This window comes from Centropristis striata, chromosome 16 (assembly GCF_030273125.1).
Source record: "Centropristis striata isolate RG_2023a ecotype Rhode Island chromosome 16, C.striata_1.0, whole genome shotgun sequence".
In the NCBI taxonomy this organism is placed as follows: domain Eukaryota; kingdom Metazoa; phylum Chordata; class Actinopteri; order Perciformes; family Serranidae; genus Centropristis; species Centropristis striata.
This window is the reverse complement of record NC_081532.1, coordinates 29,615,260-29,634,624: the sequence shown is the minus strand read 5'-3', so window position 1 is coordinate 29,634,624 and position 19,365 is coordinate 29,615,260. Positions and strand designations below refer to the sequence as shown.

Genomic DNA, 19,365 nt, shown 5'->3' with positions numbered 1-19,365 from the left:
CCCCCTTAAAAAGGTATGTCTGAACATGTTCTGCTACTTTAACTGCATTGCCCAGAGTAGCATTGCAGCATAATTGGTGAGCAACGCCTGCACCAGCAGGCTGTTAGAAAACCTGTATGTCCATGTCTGTTAACATGGAGCAGGCCAGAATCAATAATGTACTTTGCTTTGCTGCTAATGTTTGGTGTCTTGTGCATAAAAACAACTTTGTAGTATGGTACAGAACAGAAAATGTAAATGCATGCAACATTTGGTCCTGCTCGATATGCAACAGGATTGAGAGATTATCTCTGCTGCAATATATTTACCGTGTAATATAGATGAAATGCAGTGTAATGCAGTGTATTTAATGTAATTGCATACATACCATTGCATATGCCATTTTGATGGGTATTACTTCCCGTCTGACAGCATCATTTGATTATTGTTTTATTTTAAAATGCAACAATGATTACATTCCAGAGACATGTTTACAAAGTTCTGATACTTAAATACACTTGATTTATTTATTTTCCAAATCTGTATGAAACTTTAAGTGCAAAATTTGGTGCATAGCATTTTGTATTAAGAGTTTTGAACATTGTTACACAAAAAAATAGACTACTTTGGGATTTTTTACATAATAATCATACACAAGGTTTATTAATTTATTTTTATCTCTTTCCACAAATCTCACATTCTTCATCGGATGTAGTTTTCTTCGTGTTCATGTCTCTGTCACACAATTGCTTTCAAGGTCAAAAATTAGCTTTCATACTAAATAAATTCAGATTACTGTACACAGTGACACCATGGTAAGTTAGAAAAGTTTTACATCAACTCATCGTCTCACTCTTTTTACTGACTTTACTAGGACTTTTGATTTGTGTTTTACTGCCCATGCTTTTCATTGACCCCCTCTCTCTTTTGTCTGTCAGGGCAGTTCTGCATGTCATGGCGGACCCTGACTCCATCAGTCTCCTCGCTCTCCTCTCCGTGTCTGCCTTGTCCAGGATGTATTCCTGAAAATCAAACTCTTGGTTAGATAAAATGCAGATAAAGGAACACAAACTACTGGCATTATGAAATGAAGGTATGATATTACCTTTACCATGTCCATCTTTGTCAGTATGTTTATGTTTTCCAGAGGTCCATACGCTGGTAGATGACACTGTTCTGCAAGGTTGTTGATGGCCATAAGCAAGCAACCCACTTCTTCAACCTGTGTGAAAATGGCACATTTAACATTATACATCCAAAACTCTTATGTGGAAATTAGCAGTGACGAAATGTAACTAAGTACATTTACTCAAGTACTGTACTTAAGTACAATTTTGAGTTACTTGTACTTTACTTGAGTATTTCCATTTTATGTAACTTTATACTTCTACTCCACAACATTTTGAGGCAAATATTGTCTTTTTACTCCACTACATTTAGCTGACCGCTTTAGTTACTTTTCAGGTCGAGATTTAACATAAAAACATGACCAATTAAAAGTGATTAGACATTTTAGACCTCATAACAGTATATTAAGTAGTTAAAATGAGCCCTGTCTTTACAAAATTAAAGCGCTTACATAAATGCAACAACGCAAATCATCTAATAATATATTTTGAATAAATATAACAATCTGAGTAGGGCCATTCTGCATAACGAGTACTTTTACTTTTGATACTTTTGTACTTTTACTTCAGTAAGTTTTGAATGCAAGACTTTTACTTGTAGTGGAGTAATTCCACAGTGTGGTATTAGTACTTTCACTTAAGTAAGGGATCTGAATACTTTTTCCACCATTGGAAATTAGCGAAGGGTCTTGACAGCATACCTTCTCTCTGGAAAGGCCCTGTTCCATCAGCAGGTTGACCTCTGCCTGCTTGTTCTTCTCTTTGAGGGTTTCTAACTCATTCTGGAGTTCAGACAGTTCTTTATTGGACATCTGCAACACACATAAAAACTCTCATAAGTTGTTCATTAAAGCACTGTAAATTTAGGAAAAAGTTGCAGTGAATATCTGTCTGTGTCTGACCAGTTTTTTAATACTGTGCTCCTGCTTCATTATCTGGAGCTGTCGCTGTCGCTGCTCCACCTCCTCCTCCAGACGGCCCAAGCGCTGCAGCAGCTCCCGGTGGGTGATGGACAGGGTCTCGTGGCGCCGAATGATGGGCATAACCACAGATTCAGACCCATTATCAGGGTAAGCTGTAAGAGATTGTGCAGTTTTGTCAATCTTACAGCCAGTGTTTAATTAACTCATTAGGATAAACAGCACAGGTTCATGTAAAAGTTCACTCAATAAAAGTAATTTTAACTTACTGCTGGGAAGATAATCTAGTGTTTTCATCAGGTAGTCCTCATAGATTTTGTATTTTGCCATTCTGGCCTTTAAAACTTGCTGTCTGGAATTGAGATGTGGTGAAACTTTGGTAAAAAAAAGTGACTTTATGAGCATTATCCTCCTATTAAAGGGCTGTATAAGGTACTTTCATAGTGAGTGTATGGTGGTTGGCATGTCCCGTTTTTATAGAAGTAGGCAAGAGTACCTGCACGGAAGCTTAAAAAAAATGGTCTGCAGAGGTATTTAAGCCACCTTTAAAAAATCAATATCACTTCAAGTGAATTCTATATTTAGAATATTTTCTTTACATTACCTTGCTCTCAGACAAAAGCCATTATTTATGCTCTTATCTAAGCCACCAGACTCCACTGGAAAAAAACAGTCATTTTACTTTGCAAAATACAGGAGATGCTGGTTTACCACTTCCTCAATCGGCTAGTTTGTTTGTGTTATTGCGTGACTCTGGTGTTTTAAAGGCTTTTATAACTAACCTAGTCACCAAGGTCAACCATTAACACAAACAAATGATCAAGCCAGAGGTCTTCAGTTACCCCACTTGTGAATTTAAAGGGCTATGGTGGTAAGGTAAAGCAGTGAAAAATGTCTAAAAATAGAATACACTGCTGCCCCTTTCCACAGCAGCACATTTTATGACTTCTATGCTGGTATTTCTGCCTGTTTCTCCAAACTGGGGGTGTGCCAACCACCATCTACTGAACTGACTACGGATGAGTACAATTCATACAAACCCCATCTAAACAAATCTAAAGTTTTCACCTGGCTCTGAGTTGTTTCAGCTGTTCTGTCAGATCTTCTATCTCTCTTTGTTTAGAAATGTTCAGCTCCCGCGCAGCTTCATACTTCATCAGTGCTCGCCGCCGCTTCACTTCATTTTCAGCCACAAACTTCTCAAACTTCATCGCCCTATCTTTAGTCTGTGTTAAAATACAAAACCCAATGGCATATGTATTAGGCCAATGTCATCAGTAGATATCTAGTCCATAGTCATTTATGCTTTCAAGTAGTTTACAGAGGTTTCAATTCACCTGCTGTTGTTTTATTTCCAGTTCAGACCTTCTTCGAGCTAGAGCCTCCACACGGTTTTTAAACTCTTGTCTTTTGAGTGCAAGTTGTTGGTCCACCTCAACCAACTCAGCCTGTTTCTTCAGGACCAGGGTTCTTTGCAAAGTATTCACCCCGGCCTCAAGGAGTCTGCTTGAAGTCTAAACACATAAAAACACAAAACTCTTTCTATGTACTAAATATCAGTGAGTCATCGCAAGCCACAAAATATAATTTTCTGTATTATCAGTTTAATATTATGGTCATGGAAAAAGTTATTAGACCACCATTGTTTTCTTCAATTAATTTGCAATTTTAATGTCTGGTACAACTATAGGTAAACAAACCTACCTTTGGTTGTATCAGGCATTAAAATTAACAAGAAATTGGAAAAAAATAATATTTTTTCCATGACTGTATCTCCTGTATGCGCAGATTGGTAACAAATAACTTAAAACTTTTTTCTATGACTTATTATTATTATCTTACCTCGGTCACAACAGGTATGTGGTTGACATTTTCCTCCTTTTTGTGTCTGAGGAGAAAATAGATTTTCAGTAACAACATAATTCAGTGGAACATTTATAAATGGGTTGCCACAGAGAAGAGGAGTTGAAATTTTGCCATTGTGGGCCATTAATGAGTGTAAAGGTCTACCTGGTGTCTTCCGCTTGAGTTACAAAAACGTTTCTTTTTCTGTTCTCCACCTTCAGCTTCAGACGGGGGTCGCTGCTGTCCAACACAGGAAGGGAAGTCGTCGCCATGTTTTTTTTTTGTTTTTTTTTTAACAGATATATTGTCCTGATGAGTAAACAAGTCCTGCAGTTATTCCACGTTTCGGGCTACCAGATGGACGACCAAGACTCTTTTCCGGATGTTTTCCTGGATTTGTGTAGCTGTTGCCTGGGAACCGCGGGCCAGACAACAGGGAATGTGCCGGGATCGTTTCTCCGTTGTCATGGTAACTGCCGGAGAGGCGGTTCTGTTTCATTGACTGAATGAGAGGCTGGAAACTGAAGAGGGCTCACTCCGTCCTGATTCCCGTGAACCATTGAAAAAACAAATTCTGCTGAGTCCAAAGTCCAGGAAAGGTTTGGGATGCACTGTTATCATCTTTGCCTCTGAATCCCCAAGCCGTTTCAGGGCCTATTCTGTTCTTCTTCATTTTACTCACTGTGGCCTTGTATTCCTTTGCAATAGATAAGTCCTGCAGGAATCAGCACAATCATGGCTAAAAGTGGGAACTCAAAAAGGATTTTTGTGCAGAATAACACAGGTTTTTTTTTTTTTTAAAGAAAAATGAAAGTATCTTTGATAAATATCTTTGATAAAATCTTATTTACATAACGCAATACCAGTTCCTACCAGAACAGGGACGTCCCTCTTTACCTTTAAAAAAAACTCCTGAAGACCCAGCTCTTCAGAGAGGACCTTCTCTCTGCACCACACGACAATTTTACTCCTTAAAGAATTGTCACTAGCACTTGTGCTGAACTAATGGCTCTTATTGCACTACACCTTGATTGTTCCCCTTTTTTTGCGTGTGCTAAATGACTAAATGTAAATGTAAACATAACATATAAACATTTTTTCAAGATCCACACACTTTATGATTGCTGTCTGTATTGAACTATTTGCATTTTTACAGCCCCTACTTGCAAACTCTCCTGTCCTCTCCTCTCTTGTCTGTGTAAACAGCCTGCCATTCTGTCTGATCAGAATCAGTCATGGCTTCACAGTGTCGCTGAGGAGCGCAGAATGTAATATTTTTAACAGAATCTACTTATTCCAAACAGTTTATTTTTTGGCAACTTTTTAAATAAGACATGTAGAGTAAAGTGATTTGGACAGAAATATCACAATTTTAAGCTTTGTTTTTGTTACTTTTTCTGACAGAAAATTTTGTAGCTTATGATCCATTCAACTACAGTAGAAAAGTTCAAATTTCTACGATAATGCTTGGTTTTTTTAACTTTATTTTTAAGTGCAAAGTTTCAGTGTCTTACAAAGACAAACTACTATTGCCACAAAAATCCATAGGTGAGAGTTGAAGAGGAGAACCAGCACAGTCCAACCGGCTGGGGGAGGGAGTCCTTCCAGGGCAAGTCCATCAAAACATCATTCACAGCACCAAGGACAACAAAGCAGTATGAAAAGAAAAGAAAGGAACTGCTCTATTCTGTTTTCTCATTAACAAAAGCCATTTCGACCAATATTTTTGGGCTTTATCATGGTTCAGTCTTAGAGAGAAAGTCAACATGTCCATTTCATGTATATCTTTTACAGTGGCTGACCACTCTCCCACTGTCGGTGGCTCTCTGTTAAGCCATTTTCTTGTTATTGGTTTCTTGCCAGCTGCCATTAGTATCTTTAGAAGGTATTTATCCTTGGAAGTAAGGTCAGTTGGTAGATTGCACAGATAAACAGTTTGGAAATTATACTCAATGTCAAAACCGAGGATTTAATTTATTTCTTTGACTAAATCTAGCCAGTAAAGTTGAATTACAGGACAGCACCAAAATACGTGACTGTGGTCAGCCATCACATTATTATAATGTCTCCAACAATGCCCAAATTCTGCTCCGTCACTCTGTAAATATTTTATTCTTGGGGTAATAAAAAACCTGATAACATTTTTCCATGCAAATTCCCTCCATTTCCCTGAACTGGTGGAGGAGTTTATTTCGTAAATATTTGTCCACTTGTCTTCTGTCAACATTATATTAACTTCCTTCTCCCATTTGATATATGATGTTTTCATTTTTTGTGAAGTTGCAGGCAGAAGTATATTCTGGAGACCACTTTCTTATGGATTTTACCTTTGTATGCATCAAAGACAATGTTAATGAGGTCCATGTCACCTGCTTTTAGAATTTTAATATTTCTATCAAAATGATGCCTAAGCTGCAGGTATGTGTAGAAATCTTGTTTATCTAAATCATGGTTTTTCTGTAGTTGTTGGAAACTTTCCAGGCCTGTATCAGATGAGAATACACAATATGAAGTAATGCCTTTTGTGTCAGTTCCTTAAATCTGATATCCAGCTGGGCTGGTAAGAAATCTCTGCCATGTTCGACCCACCTTAATAGCCGAGCTTTCCTCTCTAATAATGCTTGTTCTTATAGTTTCTTTATACAATCAATGATGTATTTTTGGTGATCTTTAAAAAAACATATGTTTCAGGGGTTCACATCAATTCCATTACCAGTGAGACAGACTTTGTCCCACAGTCTTCCACTTTCCAGATCCCCTTCAGAAAGGAGTGTCCTGATATAGGCCTAGTGATATTGAAGAAAACCGCCATATTTTCTAACAAAAATATTCATATCATTTCAAAAATTCCAATTCCAATTCAAAATTACTTTATTTATCCCCGAGGGGAAATTCAGTCATTTGTGTCTGATAAAGTTTTTTTGTTTTTTTTTTACAATAAGTTCAATTTACATGGTTTAAAATGTAAAATAATTTTACTGAAAGGGCAGCTCTCACGTTTTGTACACTCAAGGTTTCATGTTTCATCATCACACTTAAGTTCAACCGTGAGTGGTTTCCAAACGACTGGTGACGTCACAAAACCATGCTCATACCTACATAAATACAGATAAGATGTAAACCCAGAGAAACTTTCCCCCCTTCAGCAGATGAATATGAAGATAGCCCCCTGATGTTAAACTCTGCACAAAGGCATCACTTTGCTCATCAAAACATGCAAATAAAGTCGCAAAGAGCTAAACACAAACATCAATATGACAAGTTCATCAGCAACAAATACCAGTGGGCCTGCAGTTGCTTTCACATTTTAACTGAACATAATAGTACTGGACTGCAGATTACTAATAGTTTTGTGGCTGGCCTTTATATGTAGCATTACCTGGAATGAAACAATGGTACAACTTAGTTAAATAACCACCTTTTGTCTAAACAATGCAGGGCTCCTCAGAAATTTAGAAAACAGCCTTAGAGCTACTCCACACAGTCTTGTTCCTCCAGCTGTAAATAGACATGCTGATAGACTTGTTTGTGTCAAGTGAACCAGAGACCACTTCCAGTTTGCACGCAGGAAGCATTTTTCACAATTATTTCCGAAGAAGGAGTTGTGAAACAAATATCAGCATTGTTGTTGCTTTGTGGACATTTTCACACTTCCTTGTGTGACACTAAGAGCTGATACAAAAGAAGGTGCACTCATCTGGTCATAAAGGTGGATCAACACATCTATTATGTTAAAGCAACTTCTGTGGATGAGGAAAACTGTCACGTGGTGAGCTGAAGTCTTTGAATTATGGCTAACAGTTTTACTCTCCTTATGTGTGCATATCCTTCCTCTTCTTCTTTGTGTGTGTGCAATTTATATTAGTTTTTAAAAGTATTCTCTGAGTCCATTAATCACAGTCATAGTTGAGCAAATAAACTGTCACTCCAGCTTTATATGTTATTCTCATGCCAACTTTCTGCTGCATAACTCAGTGTAACAATACACACCACTTCACCTCAGCGTTGCCTCTGGAGGAGCAGAATCAAGTGGATTCAAACACAGTTGAACATGCCCTTAAAAGGCTTCTCTCCTCATTGCCTGAGCTGCTGCTCTCTGATGTCTGCCAGTGCAAATTTCAGCTCTGTCAAATGAGTTAGCTCTCTAATTCACACAGTATGTGTGTGTATTATGCTGTGCACGTTGGTATGTTATCTCTTGTTTTTACAATTTCTGCTATAAGTGCTCTGACTTTGAGTTTTCTAATCTGTTGGTCTGGATCTCTGGTCTATGAAGAAGACAGCAGCACACTGTTGGATGTCCCCGTCCCCAGACTGGACAGCACATCTCCTGTAATGATTGCAGTCAGCAGATCCAGGTCTCTTTACCAGAGACTAAACAGTGACATCAAAGACAGGCTGGCTGTCTACTCCCTGAGTCTCCATTCTTCTGCCAACTCTGCAGTAAACTTGCTCAGGTGAGGAAACATACTATTACTTTATGAGGCACCTTTAAGTTGAATGTACATGTTCGTGACATTTCATGGCATCGTTATAAAACGGCAACAATCAGCAAGTTTAGTTGTGAAGGAAGAACGTCAAAGATTGTGCTGAATACTTGAAGTAGAAACTTTTGTGTTTATGTGTGTGTTGTGGGTTGTTTGTGAAAATAATTTAATAATTTAAACATGTGGCTCATTGGCATAACTCAGTACATGTGACAATTTCTCCACACAAAAGACATGGTCACGAAAATAAGCTAAATATTAAATCTGGTTCAGAGGAAGTAACATCGGAAGGATGCATGCAGCAGCTATGACTTTCTACACCTGAAAATGCGACATTGAACTGAGTACATATGGGCAGGTGTCAGCTGCTGCTGCTGCAGTTACATGTAGATGCCATAGATTAACATGTGGTCTGTCAATCACAAAACACCTCCCTCTTGTGGAGGAACTGCAGCCCGCTAAAAGTGGACTGGTGGATAAGACATACTATATGACATACTTCATATTTAAAAACAATGTAACACACATGAAGCTGGTGATCTCTGCCCAGAGGTCATAAACATGAAGACTCTTACGAATACACAGAGGTTTGCCTTAAGTGTAAAATACTCTTTTGTAGGAGTTATAGTTTTACCAGACAAGTATGCAGCCAAACCAAATTAATAGATAGATAGATAGATAGATAGATAGATAGATAGATAGATAGATAGATAGATAGATAGATTGATTCACATTTACATTTTGTGATAAATGCCTGGAATGTAGAATTATTTCATGTTCTCTGGTGTGAAAACATTACCAAAACATAAAAATTTGAGGTCATATCATCAGTTTTGTCCCTGGGAATGGGCTTTTAAATAACTTTACATTCTACCAAAACACATTTTAGATGAAAATGAGATCCAGGTGAATCTGTCAGTAGTGTGCAGCAAAATCAGCTGCTTCTCCGATGTTTGTTTGCAAAAAAATATATTTAAATGACATGAGAAATTTACTGATCTAAACTAGCTATTAACTAATGCTGTAGTGCATTTTCTTGCTATATAGGGTGGTTAGAAGTAAAGCAGTAGAGTAAAGCAGATTTGGGGATTTACAATAGAGTAAAGCAGATTTGGGGATGGCCCATTCAGTGAGGCAGGGGACTGTTTCTGTGTGGCCCTGGGAGCATGACTTCATTCTCTGGTCAGGACACCATTACTCTTCCATATCTTCACATGCTGGTAGTTGTTTTCTGTAATTTCAATGTTCTGGATGTTGCTTACAGCACCTTAAAAAAATCGTGGGGACATGTTTAGGCTAAGGGTGGGTTGGTGGGAATTGGGGAATTTGGATTTATGGCCATAGAATTTCTAATATCTTGGCTGACCCTGCTTACTGAGCTGTCTGCTCTCTTTGCAAAAATTATAAGATTCAAATAAGAGTCCCAGTGGACACATGCAGTACAGGACTGCAGTGTCTGTGACATTCAAAATTGAGTAGTCATGAATTATGTTGGGACCAGCTTTAATCCTCTCTTAGTCATTGTTATCCCTTGTTTTGTATGTTTCCTCTTGTACTAAGCTCATTCTACCAAAATTCCCCTTTAAGATTAGTGCTTTTAATTATCTGGTTGTTTATTTTGGAAAGCTGCCAAGGAAATAAAGGCTTCATGCAAAGAAAGACATCTCGGGCAGGCTGCATTATCTCCAGTGCTGTTCGCCTTATCTCTGGATGTCCGAGTCTCTTGACATATATGGATAAACCCGTCACCCTGCCGCCTGACAATACGCTCCCAAAATAATCTGAGGGAGCACAGCTGAGCCCCGCTCGGCTCTGCACGCCGCTCCGCCGCCGCGCTGTGAGGAAACACTGCCGTGAAATCTATCATCAGTAATGACGAAATTCAGCTATTCAGAATACTTATCTCAGTTCCGTAACGCTGGAGGTAAATGTAATAATGTTCTGTCGCGACTGCGAGGAGATAGGAGGAGAGGAGACAGTCAGAGCGACGTAACGTCAGAGCCGGAGTGAGTCTTTTGTTGTGGTGGGCTGCTTGACACGGGGGTTGCATGCGTGTGTGTGTGTATGTAGCCTATGTGTGTGTGTGTGTGTGTGTGTGTGGTGGGGTGGGGGGTGCTTGAGCGCTACTGAGGTCTTCTGTGTAACTATAGAAGAATATGAGTAAGAATATGTTTATATGTTCATTCTATATTGCTTTAATAACAAACCATACCAGTTAGAATTGCTTCTAATCACCTAAATATAAAGATTTATGCCCCAAGGTTGCATTAAAGCTACAGCCCTCAAACAGCGCTGATGTCTGTCTAAAATGACACTTGGTTGCATTTAAGTGTAAGTCATTTAAAGTGGGGTTGTTTTTTCTCCTTTCAAGGGATGTTGAGCCGGTGGTCTTTGCCATCAGGAGAGGGGATGTGAAGGCTGTTAATGATCTGGCAACATCCGCTCCTCCCAGCCTGCTGAAGGAGAACAAAGATGGGTGGATACCTCTGCATGATGCTGCCTTCTGTGGACAGACAGAGTGCTTGAAGATCCTACTGAGGGGTATGACATTGAAAGTGTTATTGAGTGTCCCAAACAGTGCATTTGTTTAGTTTAAATCCCATGGGAACAGAGTGACACCATATGAACAAAAAAACATGTATTCAGTGGAGTTTTAAGGTTCTGTTTGCACATTCTCAAAATGCTAAATGAGTCACCCGACTGGTTTGTGTGATATGCATGTTTTCTGCTCCAGCCCATCCAGGTTCAGTAGACAAACGGACCTTGCAGGAGCAGACGGCTTTGCTGCTCACTGTGTCTTGTGAACACTTGTCATGTGTGCGGTGCCTTCTGGAGGCAGGGGCCGACCCCGACATCAGCAGCAAGAACAAAGAAACCCCTTTGTACAAAGGTACAGCTGTGAAATCAAATGTATACAGCAGAAGTGCTTGGTATGGAGAATTGTTTAACAGCCAAATGACTCAGTGTGTCTGTTTTTGTAGCTTGTCAGTTGGAGAATGTGGACATGGTGAGCCTTATTCTGTCCCACGGGGCCACAGCGAACCAACGGTGCGGTCAAGGTTGGACGGCCCTCCATGAGGCTGTATCCAGGAACAACACAGAGATCTGTGAGATTCTAATAAGAGCCGGGGCTGCAGTCAATCCACCGAACACCTACAGCATCACACCGCTCATTGTAGCAGCTCAGCGAGGACAGATGAGGGCACTGTGCTACCTTATTGGGAGAGGTACTTTTCTTACACAAAATATTCCTTATTTTCATGTTTCTGATTAAACATTATAAAGGAGCCATGTTTTTCTGTAGGTGCAGATGTGAACATGCAGACGTGTGATGGTGTCACAGCGCTGCATGAGGCCAGCAAAAATGGCCACAAGGAATGTGTAGCAGTGCTGTTGACTAAAAACGCAGATGCAAACAAACCCACCAACTCAGGGCTGCTGCCGCTACATATTGCTGCCAAATATGGACACCATGAGTAAGTTAAGAATATTATTATAACAGAAATCATTGGTTTAAGACGTGAAATTTTACTTGCATACAAAATGTGTGGTGTCATTGTGTTCTCATGAACGGTTCCTTTGATTTCCTATGAAAAGTCATTCAGGATTCATAGTTTTCTTAAGAAACTTTGTCTGATGACACAATTTAGAAGCCATGTCAGTCACTATAGGGAGGAATGACGAATGGATCTAAACCAAAGCTTTCAATCAGGGGACTGGGAGACTGTTCATGTCACACTCAAAGTTATGTACAGAAATAGATTTTCACCTATGGTGCCCAAACCTAACTAAATAGTTTAGTTTCACAACAATGTGTTTCAAACAGTAACCTTCATATTATACGAAATCATACGAATTCCAGTACCTAACCTTTCAAAGGAAATGATATGAACCCATTCATGAGAACATGTTGTTTATTGTGTGAAGCTATGCTAAGAGTAATAGAAACTGCTTTGTATTTGTCTTTACATATTTTGTGTCCTCACTTTGTGTTCAGGATTGTGTCTCAGCTAGTCTCAGTGACAAGTCGAGCCAGGCTCCGCCACAGTTGCATCAGCCCCCTCCACCTGGCAGCAGAGCACGACAGACACACTGTGGCAGCTGTGCTACTCAAGACAGGTGCAGATGTAAACGCCACACTGGCCAACAGTCACTCCACCCAGTACGCTGATCGTCGAGCAACAGCCCTCTTCTTTGCAATTGCCAACGGCAGCTCCAAGACAGCAGAGGTGTTGCTGAACGCTGGTGCTAGTCTCACCCTGGACCCAGTCAGTCCTCTGCTGATGGCCGTACGGCAGGGCTGCGTCAGCACTGTGTCCTTGCTGCTGGAGAGAGGGGCCGATATCAACACCAGATTACCCTCTTACGCCACTACCTTCCCTGCTGTTGTTGCACTTTGCATGAATAACCTGCCTCTACTTAAGTGCCTATTGGACAATGGCTGTGAAGCTGTCTCCTGTTTTACCTGTACATACGGCTGTGCCCCTCACCCAGCATCAGCAGGATCCCACATAAGAACTGTTAGCAGCAATGGATATGTTTTGCAGAATGACAGTATGCTTCCTTTAAACTGCAGCGAGCTGCCAGAAAGAGCAACACAGGTGTATAAAAAAACAAGCAAAACAGTGTCAGATTTGTCAATAACTGAAATTTGTATGTTCTTCATATTTTTTTCTTTCTTTTTCAGTTCTGTGAGTGGATCTCAACATCAGTAATGTGTAAATGGGCAGGACCCATCATAGACTTGCTGCTGGAGCATGTTGGTCATGTTCAGCTGTGCAGCAAGCTCACTGAACTGCTGGACAGCCAAGAAGAATGGCTCGCCATTAAGAGGAAGTCATGTAAGCATCTGACAACATCTGATCATCCTGACATGCAAATGTGTCTCTTCCTGTGCTACACTTCCTCACATATGCAAATCTAGTCTACAAATGTGCAAGTAGGGCTACAACTGTTGATCATTAATGATTTATATGGTGATTATTTTCTCAATGAATTGTTTGGTTTACAAAATGTCCAAAAACAGGGAAAAATATCCATCCCAATATCTCAAAGTGCAATTTGCTGTCTTTAAATATCTTGTTTTTCAGTCAAATACCCAGAGATATTCAGCTTAATATGATTACATATCCACATTTGGGAGGCTCAAAATAGCTTTTTTTGCATGAAAAATGTTGCAGCTCTATATGCAAGCGACAGTCCTGATTATCTTTTTATCTCTTTCTTGCCCACAGCATCACCCCGTCCACTGCTGCACCTTTGCAGATTCCAGATTCGGACCCAAATGGGGAGACACAGACTGAAATCTCTCACAAGTCTACCTCTGCCAAACAGACTGATCAGATACCTGAGCCTGACCGACTGACTGACTGTAAAATGAACTTCAAGCAATATAGGCACCAGAGATGTGACTAAATTTATCATTTTGTGTTTCTTTTTTTAGTAGCATCTCATATCTTTAATCTGTAAATGCAATTCTCTGTGTATAAAATATCTATTTATAACATATGTAACGTGACAATGGGCTTCTTTAATCTGTCCGTCAGAGTGTTTTGTAGTTCCACAGAAACGCTCAATGAAAGCAAAAACGATCTAATTCCCAAAGGAGTTCTTGAGGGAAGTTGAAACATTTATTTAAAAATAAAAGTCATTGTTTCAAATGTGCCTATCAAACATTACTTTGACAAAAAAAGGAAGCAATCTATGTCCCACATTCTATTCTCATAGTTGAAAGACAAAACTAAAACAGGATGTTCTCATTCATTTGCATGACTTTTGGTACTGAAAGGAGCAGTCATTCTCTGCACAAACCTAAAAGTAGAAACCTTTAAACTTACTGTCAGATACTTGGAAGGCATCAGGCTGGCATCAAAGTGAACATGATGAAGTTATTCTGCAAGTGCAACTTTAGATTTAAACAATAAAAATAGATGACGCATTCCAATAAGTGCTCGAGGAAGTGTGTGATGTACAAATGCTGAAAGATGAAGGCTGTGTAGAACACAAAATGAAAATAATTAGTCCTATTTACACATTGTTGTGTGTGTATGTGAGAGAGACTTGTCCATTAGTGGGGTAATTAAATGAATCCAAACACACTGAAGATGGGTGACTGGACCGTGGGTTTGGTCGGTATGGGTTTGACCACAACGTGTGTGTGAATTTTCTGTCCATAAGGATGCTCAGGTCTCTCTGTCTCTGTTGCTTTGCTCCACAGTCCCAGGGGCGGATGCGGGACAACAATGTGGCTGTGGAGGACCTGGTGTCCGTGGTACTGGAAGGGACAGCAGCCGCACACACTCACGCAGTGGTGAGAGGTCAGGTCCAGTTTCAGAGTCTCTTTATCCGCAGAGCTGCGTCGACTAGACGCAGACAGAGTGGCCTTTGCATCATCATCATCATAACTCCTTCCCTTCTTTTCGTTTTCACTGCTCTCAGATGTGCCTGCAGGGTTCTTTTTCAGTCCTAAATGTGCGTGCTCCCTCTTAGTTTGTGTCAACTTAGGTTCCTCCCAAAATGAGGCTGGTAGTTGGCGTTTCCTCATAGGCACCTGCTCCGCGGCGCTCCCCACAGCCTCCACACATTGCGCATCCGAGCTCGCCTTCTCTGTAACCTTCACACTCTGGGGGACAGTACCCACAGGTTTGGCGCACCCGTACTCCGCAGACCTGTGCGTGTGGCATCTTGGGACTCTGGAGTACTTCTGAGAGAAACGCTTTAGTTGTTTCTGCAGATATTTCCTGTGATCCACAGAGCGTCTGCACGGAGCTGACTTGTCCAAGGCCGCTTTGATATCGCTGGATGCTAAATTCACAAAATTCAGCAACGTCTTGACCTCGCTGTCTGCCATTGTTGCGCAGATTTTGATCAAATCAGTCCATGTTGGAGCTTGTAGTCCACCATCGAGATCTAAAAATAAATAGGAAAACACGTTTAAGCTTTGCGTAATTGCGCATTATTCCCTCTTATTGGAGCCTAAATTGAACGTGATTTTTTTCTCATCCCTTACTCACCACTGCTGGATGATTCCTCGAAGACTCAGTCAGAGCACAGACTTCTCTCCAGGCTGCAGTAGGAGCACTTCAACAAGTTGAATGAATATAAACTCCTTGTAGTTATGGTGCTTTCCTTGAACCAATCAGCGACCCCAGGCCCCTCACAATGCACCCCAATCAGCCTCCAAGCGCCCTGGTATCGAATTCTTCACCACTGCAAATTGTTGTCATGGAGACCTGGAAAAAGCCGCTGAGGGGATGCGATATTTCTCCTGCACGGTGATTTCCGCGCCAAACATCTCCTAAAAATCGGAGTGTGCATGAATAAAAATGGGCGCAAGTTTTTTTTCCCCCCTGAAATATTCATACATTTTAAGTTTATCCTGTTAAAGCTGAGTCTTTAACATAGATACCCCTCATACCCTCCCCAAGAGTGATGTCAGCTGTAGGATTGGAGGGGGGGATCTAAAGAGTGCATAACCATGGAAAGGGGCTTGAACGCTCAAGAATCTTGTCTTTCTGTTTGCCCCCTCAATCGAGCGACACAAAGGCTGAATTACTCATTCAAACCTCGCGGGACAAAGGGAAAGGAGCTGGATAGCACTCCTGCATTTGTAGTCAAACATTTAGAGACTTAAATCGAGTCGTCATGAAGGAGAAAGAGTCGGACAAAGCCCATAGAATTGCCATCAGCAAACATTTTCCTGTGTCATATTATGGGGTCTCCATGGCTCCCTCTGGCCCGCGGACAATAGCACAAGTTTGCACACTCGAATACTGTCACCCTGCCAACGGCAACAAGGGCCCAAAACAGGACAATCCCCAGAGAAAGCATGGGCTCCGCGGGGAAGGTTGCAATGGAGGAGGAAAAGGGGACTTGTGAAATGCTAATTGAGCTTCATCCCCTTATTGAAGTGGAAAAAGAGTACCTATCGTCCCATTGAACCGCAGCAGCAGTGGAATGAGATGTGAGGAAACTGTTTGTCTGGTAAGTAACACCTCATGCTTGTGCACTGCTCCCCTTAAAGCACCCTGAACCGCTCCAGCACCAGGACAGATTTTTATAAAACATTCTGCAGTCTATATGGAGGCTACAGGCCATTTATTCCTGAGTGAGCTGCAGCCAACATGATTGATTGCCTCATTCACTCAGTTTGGGGTTATCTGAGGAGAGCGCTGCAGGTCTATATGTGCTCTGACTGGTCTATCTTTTTAGGCGATGCATCCCTCTTGTTCTGAAGAGGCAATGGGACCCTATTGTCCTCCTCTCTTCTTCTTCCCTGCACTTCTGTTCAGCTGAAAAGGCCAATTAACAATGGGGCTCCCCTCCCCTGGCCTGTCACCCCACTCCTGTGCTTTTGAAGTGAGGCAGAAAGAGAAAGAGGAAGCATAGTGGCATCCATAAATTTGACAATGTGATGCTGTCAATGTGCCAAGATAGGTGGATGGGATGTTTGTCGAGCATTTTAGATATTTGCTGATGTATGGAACTTCTGAAAAACACTCTTTAATTTCTAGATCCAGGTTAAATGGGGCATGGGATTCTGTCTGTACACACTATCTATCCATCTACCACAGCGAACATACATAAGTCACCTCAACTGCTGCACATGTGCACCAAAGATATGCACTTAACTTGCATATCTTTGGTGCACATACAAACTGCACTCAGACAAACAAAATGCAGCCAGGGAGCGTTTGGGGTCTCAGTAATGCTACAAACCATGTTTGCATTGTGTAACATAAATCTATTTAGTGGAAGCCCAGTGGAGCACTAATATGACTGAAATCTGACTCTGTCTGGACTAGCTCCTTGGCAGAGGCTGTCCAAGATGCATCTGTTAGTGCCGTGTTCTATGTAAGCATTTTATTTTTGTGATCTGTATCATGTCTTTGCTCAAAAATAGCTACAATAGCATAATATGTATTGATGCCCCAAGGGAGAACAAAGTGTTACAGCCACACAACAAACAGAGCAGATAAAGGCACAAGAAAGACAAGGGGAAAAAAGCAAAGAGCAAAAAATATATGTAAGAAATAAACTCAATAGGTGACCCATACATTAAAATGAAATGCAAGTTTTATATTCATATATATAGTTTAGGGTTTACAATCCATGAAGCTCTCTATATGTATAATCGGAATCAGCACTAAATGTAGAGAAGTGGCTGTAAAACACAGCTCTACAAATGAGAGGAAATGAAAATACATTGGCTGCAAGTATTTTATTTGTTTCTTTATTACGCCTTGCATTAAAAATAAATAAAGTCCATATTCAACAGCAGTGTTTGACATAAAAAAAGAGTACAATTCTACCGGTTAGCTGCAAAAAGCAACTTAATATATGACAAACTCTAAATATTTTGTCTGAGGAATATGGGGGAGATCATTCTTTAAAAATCGGAGTAATTGATCACCTTCATGGTAAGAAACAAGAATGTTATAATATCTGGATCTGGATAAATCTGAGGACAACATCGACATAAACAACAAGACAATGGACTGATGAATTCCCAAAGTGGTTCTAGTGTTTTGTTAATATTTGCTTTCTACTTTTCTTTTGTCCAATTTATTGTCATTTTAACAAAGTAAATGAGTCTATAATGAATAGAAAAGAAATATAAAACTCTAAAAATATTTTTTTCTGTCTCTTTTATTACTTTATATATCCACTTGCTCCAATGATCTGTTGATATATAGAGCCTTAACGTCATGTGCTGCCACACTTTCCCACTAGATGGCAATCTACCTCCACTATGATGCAGCCAAGCAGGGCTGTTATAATAAAGCAGAGATACACAGATGGGAAAGATAGATGCAGTGGAGTTAATTTTCTCTGAACATTAATATTGCTTAAATGACACAGGTTATTAAAATCTCCTTTTGTTTGATGCCAGTAATATTTTTGGGCTCTGTTTGTCTGCAGACTTGCTGATTAAGTATCTCGGCAAGAATAATAACACTGAAAGACCACAGTAATTTTATTAAGAGGTTTTCTTATCTGAGTTTAAAAGGGCTGTGATGTATGTTGTGGCAGATTGCTGCTAGTTGGAAGGAGGTGAGGCAGCAGGAAGGAACCAGGAGGATGTAGTGCTTTCCTCTTGTCAGATAATCGATACTGGGACAGACTGGAGGAGAGGATGGACGAGCTGAACCGCCGGCCACACGATACACCAAATCCAGGCTCATTGTATACTCCAAAAACTCTGAAAAATCTCTGCATTGTGTGCACAAATGCAGTTCAGCAGCAGATGTGGATTTTCCACTCTAAAAGTCATCCACAGCTCTTGTGCATTAGCTCACCCCATTACTGTCTGTGAAGAGCTTTTTGATAGGCAAGAGATGTGATAAATGCTCAGCTGCACCGAAAGGCTGTAGGGCTCGATGCTGAATCCATTGATCTTAATCCAAAGTTGTTTGAATCATTGGCTTAGATGCTGTTTGTGTTATTTTGAATAAGCAGGCTGTGACACAATTGGCTGTCACTTCTGTTATTTAAAACCACAAGCAATACTTTCAAGCAGAAGTCCTTTGGGCACAACAAATGATTGTGGATTTATGAAACATGAATAAGCAATGAAAATGACATACAGGCCGGGTAGAGTGTTGGTGTGCTGAGCAGAGGAACCAACCTGCAAAGCAGACATGTCAGCTTCAAGCACAGGCCCTGTTGAAGTGCCTTTAAAGGGACAGCTCACCCCAAAACCTAAAATAACTTTCTTATTCTCTTACCAGTAGTGCTATTTATCAATGTGGTTTGTGAGTGAGAGTGTTGGAAAGTCTCCTTCCAGAAATCAAGACCCGGCTACTCAAGATAATGCAAAAACCATGTTGTAAGCAGTTTCAGGTAGGAACTATTTTCTTTCTAGCATAGTTCCTACAGTTTAAAGGACAGTAGGCCTGCACCAAGAAGGTCCCTGAGAGGATACAGAAGCAGTAAACAATGTAGGGCTGCAATCAACAACTCCTTTCAGAACCAGTGATGGTCTATAGAATGTCAGAAAACAGTAAA

General features: G+C 40.5%; 3 protein-coding genes across 4 annotated transcripts; 1 reads left to right on the top strand and 2 right to left on the bottom strand.

The window, feature by feature from the left end:
• Positions 1-336: 336 nt before the first annotated feature.
• On the bottom strand, positions 337-4,342 carry si:ch1073-416d2.4 (coiled-coil domain-containing protein 42 like-2). The gene is made up of 9 exons (XM_059353265.1): positions 4,037-4,342; positions 3,869-3,914; positions 3,364-3,540; positions 3,095-3,252; positions 2,296-2,378; positions 2,009-2,181; positions 1,808-1,918; positions 1,085-1,201; positions 337-1,001 (listed from the first exon to the last, which is right to left on the bottom strand). The coding sequence occupies exons 1-9, from the start codon at positions 4,141-4,143 to the stop codon at positions 816-818; spliced, it is 1,158 nt and encodes a 385-aa protein (XP_059209248.1). The 5' UTR covers positions 4,144-4,342; the 3' UTR covers positions 337-815.
• A 3,710-nt stretch (positions 4,343-8,052) lies between these two features.
• On the top strand, positions 8,053-13,816 carry LOC131988509 (ankyrin repeat and SOCS box protein 2-like). 2 transcript variants are annotated; one of them, XM_059353641.1, is made up of 9 exons: positions 8,053-8,057; positions 8,148-8,328; positions 10,730-10,899; positions 11,093-11,248; positions 11,340-11,585; positions 11,663-11,834; positions 12,356-12,959; positions 13,046-13,199; positions 13,593-13,816. In XM_059353641.1, exons 2-9 carry the CDS (start codon positions 8,207-8,209, stop codon positions 13,721-13,723), a joined length of 1,755 nt encoding a protein of 584 aa, XP_059209624.1. In that variant the 5' UTR covers positions 8,053-8,057; positions 8,148-8,206; the 3' UTR covers positions 13,724-13,816. The 2 variants fall into 2 exon arrangements, with proteins under 2 accessions (XP_059209624.1, XP_059209623.1); XM_059353640.1 differs by lacking the exons at positions 8,053-8,057; positions 8,148-8,328 and adding an exon at positions 10,231-10,364.
• Positions 13,817-13,966: 150 nt separating this feature from the next.
• Positions 13,967-15,490, bottom strand: LOC131988510 (protein FAM181A-like). The gene is made up of 2 exons (XM_059353642.1): positions 15,372-15,490; positions 13,967-15,267 (listed from the first exon to the last, which is right to left on the bottom strand). The coding sequence occupies exon 2, from the start codon at positions 15,206-15,208 to the stop codon at positions 14,438-14,440; it is 771 nt and encodes a 256-aa protein (XP_059209625.1). The 5' UTR covers positions 15,209-15,267; positions 15,372-15,490; the 3' UTR covers positions 13,967-14,437.
• Positions 15,491-19,365: the final 3,875 nt, after the last annotated feature.